This window comes from Plasmodium brasilianum, chromosome 8 (genome assembly GCF_023973825.1).
Source record: "Plasmodium brasilianum strain Bolivian I chromosome 8, whole genome shotgun sequence".
Classification (NCBI taxonomy): Eukaryota; Apicomplexa; class Aconoidasida; order Haemosporida; family Plasmodiidae; genus Plasmodium; species Plasmodium brasilianum.
Window position 1 is genome coordinate 2,008,299 of NC_090121.1, and position 22,657 is coordinate 2,030,955.

General features: G+C 18.2%; 2 protein-coding genes across 2 annotated transcripts; one reads left to right on the forward strand and one right to left on the reverse strand.

Annotated features, from left to right (window-relative positions):
• Positions 1-10,704: 10,704 nt before the first annotated feature.
• On the forward strand, positions 10,705-11,572 carry MKS88_002578 (uncharacterized protein; the record flags this gene model as incomplete). Its single annotated transcript, XM_067215597.1, has 2 exons — positions 10,705-10,767; positions 10,919-11,572. The coding sequence occupies 2 exons, from the start codon at positions 10,705-10,707 to the stop codon at positions 11,570-11,572; spliced, it is 717 nt and encodes a 238-aa protein (XP_067074008.1).
• A 10,221-nt stretch (positions 11,573-21,793) lies between these two features.
• On the reverse strand, positions 21,794-22,657 carry MKS88_002579 (PIR protein; the record flags this gene model as incomplete). The annotated part of the gene is made up of 3 exons (XM_067215598.1): positions 21,794-21,877; positions 22,319-22,437; positions 22,540-22,657. 3 exons carry the CDS (start codon positions 22,655-22,657, stop codon positions 21,794-21,796), a joined length of 321 nt encoding a protein of 106 aa, XP_067074009.1.

Sequence of the window (22,657 nt, forward strand, 5' to 3'; positions counted from 1 at the left end):
AAAATTGTCCCAAAATTTTCCTATGTTGCTTTAGTCTTATTAACTATTTTCTTCAGTAATTAAAAAATGTATGATTTGTTTTTTTTAATTAAGAATATACATGTCTTGTTCCGAGTATGAAGAAAGGAAGTGAATAAGCATACTTTTATTGTATTATATGTGTATATAAATATATATATGTATTCTTTTTTTTTTTTTTATAAATATATAACATATAAATTATTAGTTGAATATGTTTTGTAATGACACTTTTTTTTTTACTTAGAATATAAATTTATTTTATAAGTTCTAAGTATAAATTTAGAAAAAAGAAAACCAATGAAGCTTAACGAATTAGATCATATAAGAAATTTGAGTTAACATATAAGATCTTTTATTTATTTTACTTCGTTCTCTGATTATTATTATAAAATAATTTGTATAATCAATAATAAAAAATTTTTGTAAGGCACAAAAAGTTATACAACATTCATATTTTAAATGGTAAAAAAAGAATGATAAGAAACTTTTGTCTTTTTTAACAATTTTACTCCCATAGATGCTCAGGCAGTATTATAAATGTTATTATATTTTTTGTTGTATTAGCGTAGCAATTCTGGTTAATTATGGGTACCACTATAGAATATAACATAGAACATTAGTTTTATTTTTGTTTTTTAACTATCTTTGAATGATTTCTCGCACTAATATTTAAGTATACGAAAAGGAAAAAATATTTAGTGGATGAAATTGGTTACTTTGTTTACGTTTATTCTACATTATGTTCTGTATATTTATGGAATTATACATTTTATAATGGGCTTATTAGTTAATTTAACATCCTTTCCTTTTTTGTTATCATTCTTTTACTTAAAAGTATGTAAAACTGTATGATATGTTAATGTAAAAGATATGCTTGAAAAGTATATTAATAAAAAAATTAATATTAATAAAATACTATAGTAAAATAAGAAAAAAAATCATGTAAAAAAATATTCGATGAAAATATAAATTTTACTTATTTTAGTGATTAATTAATTAAGTACGTTTGCTGTGACATATTTTTGTGATTTTATTAACAATAATAGAATAATTAAATATAAATAATAGCTTAATAGTATATATAATTGTAGAACGGTTCATTAATGACGCATTATATAAATAAAATTCTATCTAAATATATATATTCTATAGTATTGTTTATTTTTAAAAAATATACTAAAATAATAAACATTATATACTCTATAATTATATAACATTAATAACATTACACGTAAGAAGAAGCGTAATCATTGTCACAAATCACACATTTAAAATATGTAAATATTACACGTTATATTATATCTAGAAGAATTCAAAAAATATGAACAGACAAATATATATATATATATATATGTAAATACATTTAATAATTCTATGCATTTATGTGGTATACATTTAATAAGAAAAAAATTAACTATTTCAAGAAATAATGGGAAATATTTACAGATTATTCTTTAATTTGGATGAAAATTTGTAATTAATTTAAATTAATTTATTTTAAATAAATATAACATTAAAAATTAATATAAGAAAAAATAAATGTTACTAAAAATTATCAACGTAGTTTCATGATAATTTAGAATATATTTATTAAATAGATGCATATAATTTTTTATAATTTGTATTGTTAAATATTCTTCATAATGTATAATACTAATTATTAACGTAAGTTGCTATATATTTTTTATATGAATATAAATTTATTATATTTGACATAGTAGGAGGAATTCAATTAATAGAATATTGTAGGAAAAACATACATGATTTCTTTTAATTATCCTTTTTAACGGCATGTACATATATTTTACCGAAATATTAAAGCATTAAAAAGAAAAGGAATTACCTTGTTTCTGTACAATGTTATAGGAGAATATTATTTAAATAGGGTACAAAAAAATTTAATGATTTTTTTATTTTTTTTAGTTTAATTAGTTATTTTTTAGAAGAGTAACTTGTTCAGAAATATAATTATCAAATTAATATAATATAATTATAATAATATATTTAATATATAATTTGTTTGTAATTGTTGAGGAATAATGTATAGCAAATATTATAGAATAAAAATAGTGGAATATAAATATTTGTGCTTTAAATAGTATATTTCATAATAAACTTAGTATATAGTATTCATATTAGTAACCTAAACGTTTATAATTTACTATTTTTTTTTGAAATATTATTCATTTATAAATGAATAAAAAATAAATTGCTTGTTCCCTTTTATATCAAAATTTCAAGATAAATATTAATAAATTAAAGATTTCACTAAGCTTTATTGTATTTCTTTTTAGTTATTATCTCTTAATATTTCTAAGCAATATTATTAAATCCTGTAAGTTATCTCAATGAAAATTAGTTTTTCAATTAACATAATTATTAAAGTTTCTTTTTTTGTTAAATTTACGTTTACTTATTTATTTTATTTTTATTATTTATATTTCTTTGGGACATATAATTTTTTTTTATTTTTAGGAAAATAAAAGGGAAAGTAACAGAATCTTTAAATTTAAAAATTTTAATTTTAACAATAACAAGTAAAATATATTTATTTAAAATATATAATAATTGTAATCTTCTATTTATAATAATATGGTACATAATTATAAAATAGAGCTCATTTGTATTTCTCCTTTTAAAATTTTAAACTTTCGCATCCAAATGAATTACATAATGCAAATTTTAAGGAATAATATTATAAATGTTTCACATATTTTAGAAATATTTTAAATATTATCTTATTATTTGTGGGATAATAAAAAATATGTCACTTTTTTTTATTTTTTTCTTATTTTCTATAGCAATAATACATATCTTTATATATATATTAGAATAGTAATAATTATAAAAAAAAAAAAAAGAGTTTAAATAATATTGTAACATATAAATTATTACATACATCTATAGTAAAACTAAAAATATTTTCATGATTTCGCAAACAAATATGTTTTATAAGAACATTGTTAAATAATATAATAGGGTATAATTATAAAAAATTTTGAAAATTTTCATATATATTCTTTTGTTTAAGAATTTAGAGAAAATGAAATTTTATAATTTTTTTTGTTCTTTATTTGTATATATTATCATGTATGTATATATGTATATATATATATATATATATATATTAAATCAAGGAATAGATGTAAAAACGCATAAATGAAATATTATATGAAGAATACATTAGTAGTAATAAGATTTAGTATAAAAATATTTCAAAGTTTATTTGTTATAATACAGGAATCTATAGTTTTAAAAATGTTACATATGAATATAGATTGTTGAATTTTAAAAATAATTTTTAGTTATATCTAATATTAAAATAATATGTTTTAAAAATATACTAACAAAAAAAAAAAGATAAAGAAAAAAAAAAACTTTATAAGATTAAAAATTTAATTTTATATTATAAAAAAAAGAATATATCCATGTTTTAATTTTATTAAACAACCATACATATGTACATATTATATTTTCATTTCGAAAAGCATGTTTACTTAGTATCTATAATAGCTGTTATTTGTTTGATTTTATTTTATCATTTTTAATGAAATTATTCATTTAGAAATTTCACCAAAGTATTTTAAGAATAAGCTATTTGTATGCTTTTATATTTAAAAATTATTGGAAACAAGTGAATAAGAAAAATGATATATTATATTATTTGGTAAACAATACTGTTAAAAGAAAGAGTGGCTAAATACATTTTTGTGTTTAACTCAATAATAATATTATGATAAACTAATGTAGGATAAATTAAAGTTTTAAAATATGTACTACAATATTTTTATTATTTTCATGTTTTAAAAGAATTATGAAAAAAGAAAATATAATATTATGTAATTTACAGCTATAATTTTGTATAACATTTAAGCTTATTCTACTTCATAGATTTGTATTAATTTAAAATAATAATAGAATTACAAACAAGCAATTCTTTATGTTTTTATGTAGGTAATTTTTTACAATATAAAATATTAATTATGTGTACTTTCAAAATAATGTATGTTCCATATAATGATATAATATCTTAAAATTTTTTAGAATAAATATAAAGAATATAGCACTTGCCCTATATGTGCAAATTTTATAAGTTTTCTTTTTTTATGAGTTTAAAATGTGATAAAATAATTCTGTTACTTTTTTTAGTATGAATAAAAGAGTTATATTTTTTAAGTGCGAAGAAATATATTGAATATGTATTAATTTATAAAAGGACATGGAAGTTATATATAAGAATATATTTTTTATGATATAAATTTATTTGTGATAATTTTTCGAATTTTCTTTTTATGTGTATCATATATTTTTTTTTTTATAAAAATATGATCTTTTACCGCTTGTTTGCTTATTAAACTTCTTACAAGAATGCTACGAACACTTGTATATTAATTATTTCATATTAAAGTTTGTGTTAAAACAATAATAAAACAGATATATTATATATTCAATCACGTGTCAAATAGTAAAATTACTTATAGAAATTTCTTTAAGTATACTGTGTTTTATATTAAATTATATAATTATTTTTTATGAGATATATGTAATTCAAACAAGAATTTTTATGTTTGTGATTATTATTCATGTGAATACCTTGATTCATATGAAATGTAAAAATAATTTAAATGGTAGTAACACACTCTATATTACATTAGTAATTTATTTTAATTTGCATTAATTACTATTAAATTTCGTTAAATTATATATTTTATTATTTTAGTATAAGTGTTATTTTATTATGTTTTTCATGTAAAATTTGCACATCTATTTTAGCAAGTTTTAACGATATTCATAGCCAATTTTTATTATAATCACTATTAAATTGTTATGATTTATTTAAATGTATATATGGTTTGTGTAATTTTTAATCTATGTATATTAATATACTCGATTTTTCTGTATAATATGTGCTTATAAAAGCAGTTAAGTAATAAGTATAATGAGAAGATCTGCTTAGATATTTTGTTTTTACTTACGATGTCTTATTGAATTAGCATTGTGATATGATACTACTAATAATTTAAATTCCCAGTATTTTATGAATATATACTTAATTACACATAAATTGTGGAAAAACAATTAAAACTATAAAAATATATCATGTCCTTTTTTAATGTTAATTGTAAAAAGTGATATATTATTTTTATTAAAGAAATAAATGACAATAAAATAAAAAAATATCTAATCTTTTTATATTTTTTTTTTTTGATTTAATATACTATTACTCACTGTTATTAGTATAACAGTGGATAACAGTAAAATGAACATGTTAATATTTATAATTAACAAAGTAATATAATTATTCTTTATAATTATTATTACATCTGTCAAAAATAAAATAAATATCATAAATTAGTTTTTATAGCGTAATATATATTTTACATAAATTACATCATTATTTTTTCAACATAATATACAGATATATTTTTGGAATCTTAGAAATATAAAAATAAATTTTCATTATTATTACTTTTACTTTTTTAAAAATTATTTTTGAAATTTATTAAAAATTTTCTTTATACCGAATAATTAGTTGTACGCATTATTTCAAAGTAATATATATACAATAATACTAACTACATTTAAAAGGCTATTTAAATTGTGACTATTGTAATACATAATAATAAAAAACAAAATTTTTTTTATAATTACTAAGTAGAAAATAGTGAAAAATTATATATATTTTTATAAATTCTAAAAGAACTACGGGGAATAACTAATATTCTATATAATTTAACTCCTAGGGAGTACTATTATTTCTAAAAAAAATTAATAATGACATTTATATGTAATGGTAAATATCGATAAATACTATTTTTCAAATAGATAAAATTTTTAGCTAATTTTTTTAGTAAAAAGTACCGTTTAAAATTTTGTAAAACAAATAATAATGCTCTCTTATGTATAGTTAATAGTGTCATATAGCATATTTATAAATTATTACTTTGCAAAAGAACAATATGTCATATAATTTTTCACTTTACATAGAATTAGACTTCTAATATTCGGTTCATTTCTTTTATATATAAAATGCTTATTTTATGTTATAATGGTGGTAGCACTACAATTTAGTATTAAAGGAAACATTTTTTCTAATAAATATTTATTTATATTTCATAAATTATATAAAAAAATACATACAATTTCTAAGGAAGAAGTGTTATTCTATTATATATATTATTGTCTCACATATGTTATTTTTAATTTAATGAACATATATTGAAATAGAAAAGCACATGTAGAAAGGAATTAATGGATACAATTCATAGTTATTTTAAACATTTTAAGTAATTCACTATTTATGTAATATATTCCTACTATATTGAAGTAAAATATTCTTTTATGAATTAGATTATATATGTATTTACATAATTAATTTTTCTTATGTAATTTCCTGGAAGATAAAAGACAAGTGTTTGCTTCATATGAAAGACATAATGAATTATGTTATGAGGAGATAGTAAGTTATGTTATTTACTATTGTAACGATTTAAGAAATGGGGATGAAAAATTTAAAAAGATTTTTAAGAAGGTATAAATATACCTAAAAAAATTGCCCAGTAAAAATAATAAGGAAGATCTTATAGATCGCTGTTTTTATTCGCAGGAATCTTTTTATCACAGATTGAGGAAAAATTTAAATACTCGTACGAATAATAATGGTGAGATTGGTTTTATTAATAATCTTTCTGATGTAATGTATGTTATCAATTTAAATAATTTAAGGAATTCAGCATGTTGGTTTAATTATGATTTTAATTTTAAAACCTATAACGAAGTGAAACATTTACATGATTATTTTAAGAATTACTGTTTTATGAAAAGTAAAATAAATGCTGTAAATCATGAGGAGAAAGTGTATTTGCCAATAAATTATTGATATTAGTATATTATATACAAACTTTATAGGAGGGTAATAAGCGTGTTTAATGATAATAATTATGCAGATAATTGTAGGGATTTTTTTATTAGTGAAATGTATAACACACCTACAATATATTTAAAATTAAAATTTTTTCTCTTTAACAAACTTGATATTGAAATTATAAAGGCAGCTAAATCTAAATACATTAATTATTTCGTTAAATGTACTACAGAAAGAATAATAAAAAAGAATAAAACATTAAGAATGATTAAGAATATTAATATTATTGTTTCGGAAACTTCTATCAAATTAACATGTAATTCTTTCATTATTAATTTGTTAAGTGTTACTGAACTTAATGTAGTATTTTTTAGTGTGTATCCCCTTTTAATTATTAATACATAACTAAATATATATTTTTTTTTCTAAAAGGTTACAACAATAAATTCATTGTATTGCATATATATTACACTTTTTTTTTTTAAATATTATCTGAATTGAGGGCTTAATTTCATAACAGTAAACGAAAATAAATATATATATATATTAATAAAGAACATACGTGTTAATTATAAAGGAATGGTTCAACATATTCCAGAACAAATTCATTAAGAAATATATTAAATATAGATTATTATATTCCATGATATGCCTCAGATTTACTGAATATGTAACATACGAAGACAGATAATAACAATATTCAAAGTACACACATATGATTTCATATAAAATTCAATTCAGAGGGAAAAAATGAAGAATTACATATAAAGAACATGCAAAGAAGAACATAGTTAATTTTAAATTATACGTTATATCTATATAAAAGGAAATATAATTAATCTAAAACTTTTTAATGAAGGGAGATAAGAGAATACTGTAATTATAATATTGAGAAATATTAGAAGGTATAAAATATATTTTTAAAAATATAATTTAAGAAAGTATAAAAATAAAGAAAGAAAAATATTTTTAAATAAAATAAAGAAAAAAAATAATAAAAATGGAAAACAAATAATTTGAAATTAATACATTAATTGGAAGAAAAAGAAGAATCTATAAAACAAGTTTATATATTATAATTAAGGTATTTGAAGTACAAAAAAATTTATTTTTTTTTCACATTTGTATTTTAATAAGTAAGATGGAAAATATGATTTATAGAAATGTTTACCAAGACAGAGAATTAAATATAAGTAACGTAAGGCGAATTAGTAGGTGTTTACTTATACGTCATACATAATATAATTATTAAATATTATAGAAAGGCAGTAAAACATTATTAGGAAAACATACATGCATATAAATATTCCATCCTTATTTTTAAAATTTTTTATGGAAGTCACGTTTACATTTTGAACATATGGAAGACATAAGAATAATTTTATATACAAAGTAAAATTAGAAGTTGTGTTTTATATTAAAACATCTGTAGAATTGTACACCTTATATACAGATGACTATATGAGAATACTAAAGAACGGAAGTGAGCAATCATAAGTATTTGAAAAAATTGTATATTATAAAATGATATAATTTATAAAAAAGGAATTAATAAATAATTTATCTTAAGAAATATACAATTTTTCAATAATTATGCATAGGTTAAAAGAAGTAAAATCAAATTCATCTATTATAATTAATATATAACATTATGTTGTGTAAACTTGCGTAAACATATACAAGTGCATATACGAATACCTTCTCCTTATAAATGACAAGTTCAAAAAAAAAAACGATACTAAGCTGTAATATATATCTAAATTTTATATCATTTTAAAAAATTTATAAAAAATTAAAATGAACAAACTGTACAGTTAATTCGTTACTTAAAGAATATAATTCTTCAAATAAAATTTATTATATCAATAAGCAATATCACAGTTTATATATGCCATAGCGTTGTAGAAGAAATATTACTAATAAATAATATATACTAAATAATAAAATTTTATACAGAATACAATTAATGTAATTTTATTATTTTTTTATCAAAATATTGATGTCAAAAATATTGTTAAGTATTATATTTCCCTACGATTTTAATCATATAACAAATTATAAAAATAAAATGATAACATAAAAGATTATTTATTAAATATAAGAACATAATATGATACAATACATTCAGATAAAAAGAAAAGTGTTAAAATATTTATGTTATTATATAAAAGCATAAGTTAACCTATGATATACTTTCATAACATGCAAAAGATTAAGTATATAAAAAAAAAAAATATAAAGAATTCATAAATTTCTCTTTTGTTTTAAGCAAAACTATAATATTTAGGATATGACAGTTTAAATGGTTCATTTATAAAGCAATCAAATAATAATATTTTTGTGTAATAATAAATAAGGTTTTTTCTATATTAGATTATAATTCAACTTATATGTAGAATAAAAATAGAATTATACGAAATTTTGCATTATTATATTTTAATTTAAAATTAGTTTTATATTTAGTAGTTTTATCTCCTTTTTTTAATTAATTAGTTTTTTATATTTTTATTTTTTTAAATGTAATATGAAATATTTTTTTTTAATAATAGTATAATTTTTTGTGTATATAATAAGTTTATATTTGCCACTGTCAGTTATATAAACACCTAATAAAAATATTAAGATATATAATAATCTTGTAAATATTTATTTTGCATAAAAACATAAATTCAATAAAATTATTATATATATATATATATATATTTTTATATGTATACATTTTATAGTATGTGATTATAAAATAACAAATAAAATTATAAATTTATTTTAAAATTTTTTGAAAAAAATAAATTAATGAACGATTTTCATAATATACATTATTACACTATTATATTAATTAAATAAAAAAGATTATATATAATATATATTTGGAAATATATTTTCTCAAAACATTCATGAAATTATTACTAATACATCAAGGAGTATCAACGAAACATATATTTGATTTGTTTTTTTTTTTTTTTTTTTAATCGTAAACATTAATTTATTTATATGAATATAAAACATAAAAAAAAGTTTTTTTTAAACATATTAATATATAATATGTAATAATAAAATGCACTTCCAAAATATAAGTAATATATAATATTATAAATTTATTTTATAGAAATAATACTTTCATATGGATCACTACTTTTTAAAATATAAAACTTCATAAATTATAAATATGATGAAAATTTCATTCCTTACAAGTGTATTTATTTTATAGAAAATTTCATATTATTTTAGTTGTTATGGAATAATTTATAATGTATATGTTCTCTTTTAAAATTTTTTTTCTTTTATATTTATAATTAAAAGCATTTATTTATAAGAATCAAAATTTATAAGATGCCTTTTGCATTTATTTGATATATTAATTAGGAAAAATAATTGATTTTAATAATTAATATCTTAGTGAATATAGTAGTATGTATACTATCCATATTTTGCACTTTTTATATTTTAAATAAACCTAGTAATTTAGAAATATTTCCATAATAATTTCTTTTTCTAAAAACGAATAACACAATATTGTATAGTCAGTCTACTATTAAATAATTATTTTATATATTTTGAATATTTATATTTATTAACGAACTTAAATTATAATATATTAATTCAAATTAAGTTTTTATAAATAACCTTAAAGTAAAAATTTTATGGTTATTTTTCAATATCCATTTTTTAAAATATATTATAATTATATACATTTTATTAAGTTCTATACCATTTAATAATAAAAATTTTTTTAAATGAATATAGCAAACTTTATCATTAGATATGCATTATAATATTATTAATTTTTTTCTATATATATTATATCAAAGATCAACATAATGGAACAAAAAAATAAGTTATTCTTTACTATTATAATTGCTACGTTTATGTTTTCAAGTTGGGTATTCCATTTCAAGAATGATTTGATATGATAATATTATTTAAAAATATTTTGTATTATTCGCATTTTTCTTGTTGTATATATGTAAATAATTTTCCTTTGAATAAAATGTTTTATTCTTTAAATATTAAATATTTAAATTTTTTTTTTAGAATGCATTTAACATATCTTTGGATGAAAGTTACAAACTTCGTAAAAAATTAGATTTAAGAACATATAGATTACTAGCAAAATACATAGAGAATAGGGATTCAAATAATGTATTCCTAAAAGAAAAGACGCCATATAATGAAAAATACGAAAAAAAAGATCCTTTTGACAATGATCAATTATCAAGAAGAAATATATATCAAATTAAAAGTATATCAAATAATGCAAAAGTGTATGGACCAGCTAAGAAATATAAATTTTCTGTATGCAAAAGAAGAGATTCATATATTGGAAAAAGAATACTAGATCATATATATTACAAAAATAATGTTAGATATGCTACAAATAATGATATTAAATTTTTAAAAAGGTGCAAAAAAAACAAAATTTATTTGTTATATGCTTTATATATCTTATATGTACCATTACTAATGGTAAATATTGCTTCAATAAATTTTGAGAAATGGCCCATTGAATATATATATCCAGCAGGCTGGGAGTTACCAGTAATTATACTAAGCTATATATTACCCACATTATTTTTACTAACGGTTATTTATATCTGCAGTAAGATTGAAAAGTATGATAAATTGTTATACATAAAAAGCAAAATGAATAATAGGAAGTATTATCCTTACCCTAAAATAGGTTTTTAAAAAGGTTATTATCAATTGATTTCCCAATTACATACATACATTATAAGAATAAATATAATTGTATAACTTTTATAAATTTCCTTTTATATGCTAAGTTTTTTTTTATAGGAAACTATAAAAATGAACGTTTTCAATTTTTTGGTAAATTTGAATATTTTTATATTTTTTAATTTGTATTTTAAAGTATTTTATTTTTTTTTTTGGATACAATATCATGTCTTCATATGTATACTTGTGTATTTTTTTGTATTCATATGCAAAATTTATGTATGTGGGTAAATTCAAACTATTACAAAAGAGTAAAATTCAAATAGCTTTATAGTTATCCTATGTAATTTATTTACATGACTGTAAAAAATTTTATTATTTTTATTATTTGCCTTGTATTTTAAAAATTATTATTCTGAAAAAGAAATACTTTATTAGTTTTACATAAAAAAGTTCATTCCCCTCTTTTTCATACAAAGAGATAAACTGAATAATGCATATGTATTAATATTTATTGTTTTTTTCTATTTTTGTTTAAATATACATAACAAGTAAATTACAGATTTTATAAATTTGATTATGATACATTTATTTTTATTCAAAATACATGTTCATTATACGAGAGCTGCGAATAAATTTAAAAAAAAATAACGAAATCTGTGAAGCATAATATATTAGAATCTATGAGAAATTTCTAAATTATATGTTATAATAACATTACATTTATTTTGCTTTGTTGTCTTTTTTATTACGAAATACTTTATTTAATTAATAATTAAAATGTTAAGTAAGGAAAAAAAAGTTATATCATATTTGCAACATTTAAAAACAGTATAAGATAAAAGATAAACATCCTTTTGTGTATATTAATATTATGATTTTGATTTATTCACTAATATATTTTTTTAACTTATTACATGTTAAATATCCATATACTCTTCGTTTCCTGTTAATATTATATTTGATTAGTACATGTAATCTAAATTGTTGGTTTTATTTTTTTTTACTATTTTTTTATAATTGTTTTACAATATATACAATTAGTAACATATATGTATATTAATAAGAACAATTAATTATTTGTTAAATTTTGTTAGTTTATTTTTTTGTGTTTTTCATTTTGTTCTGCTTACTTAATGAATTATATATTTTATGAAGGGCGTATTAATTTAACATTTTTTTTTTTTGTGTATACATTGTAGAAGTGAATGTAAAATTATATTTTGTACGAATGAGTTAAATAAGTTTTAAACATAATAGATTATTTATAAAAATTAAATGTCCATGAAACACGAAAATTATATGAAGAATATGTTATTCTGAAAAAGAATTCATTTAAGGTAAGAAATGAATTATATTATAGTAATTATTTAAGATATATAAATTTGTGATGATTATTTTAGTATAACTGTTACTAGCAAGAATATAGTTGACAATATTTAACATTTCTATAGTGAAGATTTTGAATAGATATTAATAAAACATTAGAAAAAAAAAGTTTCTATTGAATATTTATATAAATTAATTCTATTCAAGTTTTGAAAAAAATAATGAATAAATTTATGTTATATATGCCATTATTATTATTAAATTAAAAATTTCTCCAATTAAAGATACATATACTGTTATTAGAGAAGTTATTATAAGTGGAATTGGGTACTACAAATAGTTTTATATCTATTATGAATCGAAAACTATTAATGGATTAATAGGAACATATATATATTTAATAAATAATTCATTTTTATGTATAGGCTTACTCGAAAATAAATAAAATATTTCTGGAAAAAATGAAAATAATTTATAGGTGGTTTCATTAATTGGTTGAATATGTATAATTAATTTAATAGTTGAGAATATATTTAATAAAGATAGTTTAGGGGATAAAATAAATATTCTTAAGTATGACCAACTCAGTTTTGTGACAATTTAGAAAGTTTTTATTAAAAAGAATTTATAATTTTATATAATTTGTATTATTACATATTTTTTATAATATATATTATTAATTATTAATATTTTATTTTACAATTTTTTATATAAATACAAGTTTTTAATATTGGACGAAGTAAGAACTTTCAAATTATAGAAATATTTAACATTCATTAAATTATCATGTTTAAAAATATTCTTATAACTATCTATATAGATATACATGAATATATGTACTATATACATATGAAAAGGTGAAAGAAAATAATACTTTCTCTATGTTTGAGAAAAATTATATAATAACGCGCATTATATGGTATTTAAAAAAATTGTTAACATTCATTATTTCTTTTTGCTCAATTAATTATTATTTAGAATAGTAATTTCATTAGTAAAATTAGTATAAATTAATTATTTATAAAATTAAAATAGTGTGTTAGTATATATTATATATATAAAGACTTTATTCATTAAATTATACAAAAAAAAAAGAAAAGGATATAGATATTGGAATACAGATATGTGTGCTTTTGAAAGTATTATTTCTTGAAAGATATAATTTATTGCAATTACAGTAGTTTCTTAAATGTTACAATTTAATATGTGAACTTTAATTGTATTTATTTTTAAATCAACAACAACAAATACGGAGTTATTCCCTCTACAAAATTTCATGGAGAAAATTAATATATTCGAAATCTCCTACATTTTATTATATATTATTTTATACAGAATCTTTTCTCATTCCTTAAGTATTTTATATTATATTGTGAATTTTATTACTTAAAATTATATTTTTTTGGAATTTTTTTTTATTCATTATAATTACTGAAAATTTTTTTTGCTAAATTTACATTTTAATTTATTTTATTATTGTATGTATTTCTATATATGTTAATATATGTTTTTTATTTAAAAAAAAAAAAAAAAAAGGATAATAGATGAATTCATAAATTTAATAAACCTATTTTCAAAAATAATAAATAAAATACGTTTATTTAAATTGTATAATCATTATGGTTTTTTGTTTATAATAGTTACACACATCATTGCAAAACGGTACATACGGATTTCTCCAATTAATAAATGTTTTTTTAGGGAAAACATACTTACTATGAAAATTTTAAATGTTAATGCATAAATGCTTCATGTATCCTAGGTGTATATCAATAGTTAGCTTAAATTTGTGGAATTAAAAATATTTTATCTTTTCTTTTTTTTACCCTATTATTACTATTATGTACAACGATATAATTTATATTCTTTTATTATAAAGTAATGTTAAAAATTTATGGGTAAACAAAATTAATTTTGTTGAGAGGAAACATAAAAATGAATAATATATATATTTTATAAATATATATAAATATACCTATTCAAGCAGCTTTTTTCTCCTTTAATTAAATATAAAATACAAATTTAAAACACAAAAAAAAAATACTATTTTACTTTTTTTTGGAAAATATTATCAATAAAATTTTAAAATTTTTTGGTTAGATAAAATATATACATATTTTGAGCATTTATTAAAAAAAAAATTTCTATGGAAAATTATTTAAATAAATGCTGATTTTTTTAAGAATAAAACTATAATGGAAACATATACTAAAATATTTTTAAAGGTACCTTTTCTTTTTTATATTTTATTTTAATATATTATTTATCATGCATAATGCACTGAGAAAATAAAAATAAAAATTTAATAATACAAATAACAGCATCCTTCTTTCATTATATTTTGTATATTCAATTCCTATTTTATCTAATCAAAGGTATTGCATCTTTAATTAATTCTTACATTAATAGAAAAATAAAAGAGTTTATTTTTGTTGAAACTATTACATTTATCCTTTTTAATTGGACATGTTTTTTAATAATGTATTATAATAATTATATATAAGACTATATGAGTTATATTTTAGGTTGCTGTATTTTATGCATTATATATATATAATAAGAAGAATATGGAGTTTATTAATGCGGACATATTTATATAACATTTTTAATAATTGAAATATATTCTCTTCTTGATAATTTTTATTTGATAAATCATTAAATAAAAAAAATCGTGCATATAAGAATTTAGATTCAAAAAGTGTAAGTTTACTATAAGAGAATAAGAAATAAATTATTAATGCTCCATTAAAAGATATGACATGTGAAATATGATTGGGTGTTTAGGAAAATGAAGGTAATGATGAATTTATATATGATAGAAAAGTAAATTTAATAATAATGTTAATTCAAGAGCTACATCCAACAATTTAAACAAGTAATGCCCATCTGTTATATGTAAAACTTTTTCAATTAAAGAAAAATTCTTTGAAGTATTACTATAGAGAAGATTAATTTCTATATATAAATACATAAAATGTACCAATTTTACGGATAAAAAATCTTTTAAATGTTCAGCCATATTTGTGCAGCTATAATATTTGTTTTACCAGTAATACGTATATTAATATAATTTCCTATGTTTATTTTAGACATTTTTTTCTTTCCCTCTATCCAATTATCCAATCTCTATTGAATATTTCAAATATATATTATAATTTATCTTTAATTATGATATTTGGTTGATTTTACTTATTTTATCTGTTAAGTGGTTACTATATAATAGTAAAAATTTTGACATGTACAATTGGTATATGGAGATGTGAAGTATAAGAATACATGTAATATATAGCGCTTTCAGAAAATATGTTTTTCATGTAACTAATAAATATGTACTTCATAAAAAATGATATTATGTTCTCAAAAGAATTCGTCTTTCCATGAGCATAAATTTTATTATACATCCTATAAAATGTACTTATATATATTCACTCACAATAGAAAACAAATATATATGAGATCTTGTGGGATTTTATATTTGTTTTATTATTACAATGCATTATTTTTGGATCATTTAATACTCATAGTTAGAATGTATACATTGGGTTTTATAAAAATGTGCAAATTGATAATACTCAATATTGAGAAAAAATATATGCTTTATATGAAACATTGATGTATGTAAATGTTTTATTTAAACATATATTAAATATGTACTCGCTTAATGTAATATATAAAATTGCAATTAATATAACTTCACTCAAGTGAGGTAAAGTAAAATTATAACAATCATATATTCTTTTGATTTTTTTATGGTTACTAGTGATTATTTGAAGAAATTTTTAAATATATATACTATAGAATATTTTTAATTTAAATGACTTATGTTTTTCTTTACATTATAAAATTATACCCAAGTGTTTTTAATTGTTCATATGTATACTTTGTTTAAATGTATGATTAACAAATAATCAGTGTAAAAATATTTATGAGAAATATGTTTTACAATTTATTTGATATAAGATTATTTTTCCTAAATTTTTATGTTTTTTGAATAACATATGTTTGATATTATCAATAAACAGTAGTATTATTGTACTTATAAGAATTAATTATTGTTAGGACCTTAACAATTTTAGAATTCAAAAAGGTTTATAGTTGTATTGATGCATCAGTGGAAAATTATCATTTTATGTTTTAACATATGTGAATGTTTCAATGAATTATGTTTTACAAAACACCTTAAATACATGTCATAAAATAATTTAATGAGAAACATGACATTCATTTTTATTCTACAGAAAAATAAATAGAACGATTATTGATCTAAGGATATTCTGAAAATAGTATATTTTACTCAAGAATTATTTTAAAACGTTCTCCTATTTATTGTTTTTTTTTAATATATTTTTTCTAAATATATATATAATTTTAAAAATAAAAAGGATTAAAATTCTGAATTTACAAAATTTGTTTTAAGAATTATTACCTTAAATTACATATTATTAAAAATTATAACTTTTAAATATTATATTACAAAAGTAAAAGTTCAACTTTTAATTACCGTTAAAATACATATTTTCCTCATAAATTTAATACAATTTTATATATTTTATTTTGTATATAAATTATAAGGCATAAAATAAATTATATGCTTGTGTAGTAACTAATACATATGCAATATATAATACAATTCAGTGGTTGTAAAAAAGTTTTTTTTCCATCATTTATAGTTATTATTTTAAAGTTGTTATTATAATTAACATTATTTAAAAATAATAACCTGTTTTTTCAAAAATTGATGTTCATAATATTAAAATTTTTTAATGGCAAAATATGATTAAAATTAGTAATTATACTTTCTTAATTTATAGAGCAAGGCGCACTATATATTCCCTACATTCTACATGCTATACAAAGTAAATATTTAGATATATTAAAAAATTATATATTTTTTTTTTTTAATTTTTGAAAGGAATAATAAAAAAGTTATTTAATTTACTAAATTATATATAAATTTTATATATTTTGAATATTTCTTAATTAAATGAGATAATAATATTATAGAGAATATTATTTATTTATAAATAAAATTAAGATAAAAATTTTATAATATATTTTTAGGGTAAATTTTCTTTATATCTTTTGTAGAAAACACCATAGTTATATATATTTTATTATATATTTACTAAATAATTATAACAAATAAAAAGGACAAAAAGGTTTAGTATCCTTTTATACTTATTATGTTATAAAATCGTTAATTTTTTTTTTTACTAAATATATTATAATATTAAAGATCTATATCATGGAACAAAAAATTAATCCAAACTCATTTATTAAAATGGGTACGTTTATCATTTTATTAACATGAACATACTTCTTCATCTATGACCTGGTATAATGATTTTGTTTAAGCATATTTGTATTACTAATAATTTTCTTCTTTAATTACTTTAAATGCTTTATCTTTACCATTGGTTTATTAATTCCATTCAAACAATTATATGTACCTTTTTATTTTTTAGAGTATGTGTATAAAATCTTATGATTATAATGGAAAACTTATTAGAAAATTAAGAACAAAATATTATTGATTATTAGCAAAATATAAAAAGAACAAGGATTCCTATATTGTACAGTTATAAGAAGATATATTAATTAATGGTGAGATGTCGAAAGGAAAAAACAGTTGATTTAATAGAAATTCGTTAAATAAGGAACAATTGTATGGACAGATAATATATTATAATAGTGTAATATTTGATGGAATGTACTTCTATTTTAAAAAAAATAGATAAAATGAAAGTTTATGATGACTATCTAAAAAAAAAAGAATTTGTGATATGACTTATAAAAAAAATAAACTTTAGACATTATGTATTTGGAGTTAATTTATTTGTCTTTTTTCTCGTGTTCCGAATGAGATTACCCATATCACATAGATTACAGTATTTCGATAATATGTTGTTACCCTTAGTTTGCTGGAATCTGCATGAGATGAATTAAACAATTGCATTTTTGTAATATTGTTTAGTGTATTTATAATTATAGTATCCCTCATACATATAAAAGCTATTTCTACTATCATAAAAAAATAATGAAAATTATAGAAAATTTAAGTTAATGACTTGGTAATGTGAATAGTAAAAAATAGACTTGTAAGGAAGTTATTCGCACTATGTAATATCCATATTATCTCTAATGATATATTCACAATAAAAATAACTTTAATTGCTATAATTTTATAGATGTATCTCTTTGTACATGGTCTTTTAAGTACACAACAAGAAAAAATAGTGTTATTACTTTTTTTTATAAATTTAATTGTTTCAAAGTTTTCGAATATACATTTTAATGCATTATTTAAGCTTAAACATATTTAGTATATTATATATATATTTGCACTTAAATAAATTTTCATGAAAAGTATATGTATCTACATTAAAAATAATATATTATTCTAATATTCACATATTTTCATTGAAGTGTAATAACATATATTTGATATGAGCATTGTTGGTTTATGTTTTTTTCTTGTTCTAATCTAAAATTATTTTTTTTTTAGCATGTTATGAAAATATATTATTATTTTTAAATTACCAATTAATGTGTCTTGTTTTAAACAGAAAAAATTGAATATGCTTTCTTATATAAATATGTTTGAAAATTTGTTTTTCATATAGGAAAAAACATAATATTTACTATATAAGATATGTTGTTCATTAAGTTTGTTATAAAATATTTTAGATGTAAGCATATTTTTAAAGGCTCTTAGTTATACTTGAATAGAATATTTATAAATCTATAAATATATAATAAAACAAATTCATTTTAAATATAGTTATGAGTTTAAGGTTTATGATTATTACTTAAATTCCTTACCTGTTAGTATTTTAATTATTATATAAGCTTATGTATACTATCATTTATACAATTAATTCTTTTTTATAAAGAAAAAATTAAATTTCACAGATTTAAGAAAGTGAAATATCTTTTTTTATTTAAATAAATAAGAAAAAGAAAAACAAAAGAAATACAATATAAATTTTTAAAATAATTTTTTAATTTGCAAAAGAGCCTTTTTACTCAAATCTTACACTTTTAAAGTATAAATGAAAGCATTTTTATTTAAATCTGAAGTTATTATGTATTTATGGAAAATAAATTCTTTAATTTTTGTTTAATTTTTAGTTGAACTAAGTAACCAATTTTTATAGATTAATTCTGTTAAAAATATATTAAGTTGGTATTGCATATACATATTAGGAAAGAAACATTACTTTTCTATTTTTATAATTTTTTTTTTATGTGTATTATTATGCAACTAACAATGTTTATATACACAGTTTAACAAATTATTGCAGTAATATTAAGAGCAATGCTTAAAAAGCTATATTAAAATAAATAGTGTCTATATTTATCAGCAGTGTCAGCATATATTTAGAACGTTGTTCACACTAAATTTATGATTACTATAAATAAATGGTAATGAAAAATAAAATTGAGTACATCCTTATGATTTGAATATATATCCTTATACTTTTTGTATAAACATGACATTGTTTCAATAATGTGGTACAATTTTAATATTGCATATTTTTTGTTTTATTATTTTGAATGAGATAACGTGTATTATGCTAAAAATCTTATATACAACGTAATAACTAAAATGCTATTTTATTGTATAATCTGAGGCCATGCATTTTTATATAAAATAATTAAAATTATTGAATATTTGAAATATCTAATTCACAAATTAGTGTGGCATCTGTAAATTTATCATTATAAAAAAAGTGTCCATACTGGAACAAATATCATTTTTATTTGAATGTATATATAGTGAGCTCCACGGTAATTCTAAAATTTGAATTATGTAAGAAACTAGAATAAAAGAATTATCTTTCAATTTTTATGATTATTTGCATAGTTTCATGTTATTTATTATTATATATATGGAGATATTTGTTGTAACTTTCCTTTTGTATAATACAGATAAAAGTGAATTATAGAAATATATGTACAATTTGATACTATTTTAATTTATATTAGTGATAATATCATAATCATATAGTATTTTTATATATGTTCTTTATTTAACATATATTCATTTGTTTACCCCTTATTAATGTTATACATATAATAGAGTATTAAGAATACAAAAAAAAATATAATATAGTGCTTTAGAATAATATGCATATATTTTATTAATACGTAGTTAGGAATTTATGCATTTATATTCAACATAGAGTAGAATCCATATGGATTATTATCATATATAAAACTACTAAATACAGTGTTACATATGATACCTATTAGATAAAGGGTACAATGTTAAAATTTTTGTATATTGCGTTAAAATTATAATTATGTTTAATTAAAAAGGATAAATAATAATAATCGTTTAAAAAAAGTGATAAATAAAATATATATATTCTTTATATTTTTTCAGTAATGTTTTTTTTTTTTTAATTTTTCCTTTTTAATTATGTAATAATATTTTTGTAGTTCTTAATAATATTGATTCTTCTTTAATTCCTGTATTATCTACATTAATCCATATTATTGTGTGAGAAAGTAAATATTTACTTCATAATCTTGTAATATATGTTTACATTTAAAAAATTTTTTTGTTTCATTTTAATGAAAATCTCATTTATGTGTTTTTGTCTTATATTGATTCTTATAATAATAATGCACTTTTGTTAAATTTTAATTTAAACAGTTTTTATATCATTATATTTGTAAATTGAACGTGTATGTATTCATTTATTTACTTTTAATTTGTCACATTTATTAATGAATTCCCACTCATGTGTAACTTTTATGCCAATGAGTATTAAATTTTTTAATGCAATTAATATAAACTACCATGTTAAATCAATCCTATAAATGAGGATGATATCTAATGTTATGAAAATTTCTATAATTTGCATTTACTCTGTTATATATGTTTCGTAAGAATCCTCATGTTTCTTCTTCAAGTTTGTTAAGTTCATCTATTTTTTTCCTTTGTAAATGATTACTTATCCAAAATTTCCTTGGAGTATACTAAATTAAAGAAAAGATATATAAGTACTTAAAAATATAGTTGTTTTGTGATAGTATTTTTTTTTATAAAAATAAATTATAGGAATTGTGGTAAAATATTCTCTTGATAAAGTATAATTTTTATTAATCTTATATAGAAGAAATAAAGTTAAAACTGCTAGTAATATGGAACTATTGTTAAACTCTGAATAAAAATAAAACTGTTTTTAGGTGCTAAAATTTCTTATAAACCAGGACAATCAGTTACAGTGCTAATTTTTTATTCATACATATTCTTAGAATTATTAAAATCTTTATAATAATAATATTATTTCCTTCATATTAGTTGTAATATTCATTATAAATGTCATATTATTTGTTAGCACTTTTATATATAAAACCAATATGTTTATATTTTTGAAAAGTAAAATAGCCATCATTCTCATGTTAATTGTATAAAACTTCAATTTTTGTTAAAATATCATTATCAATTGCTTTTATATATTGTGTACATATATCTTCACGTGATGGTGAATGACCTTTATATTCATTAAAGAAATTATAATTATTATAAAAATTACCTTTATTTGGAAGGTAATTCAAGTATTTACCCTTACAATTACTATCAGATGTAAGATACACCTTTATAATATTTAAAGATTTAAAAATCTTTTAGCATGAACATATAAAAGCTTGAGTATTATTATCATCTGAATATCTTAATCTATTCACAAGATTGTCTAGGTAATTTTCTAGATTTTTTGGGAATGAAATTGAAAACCTTTTCATATTTAAAAACAT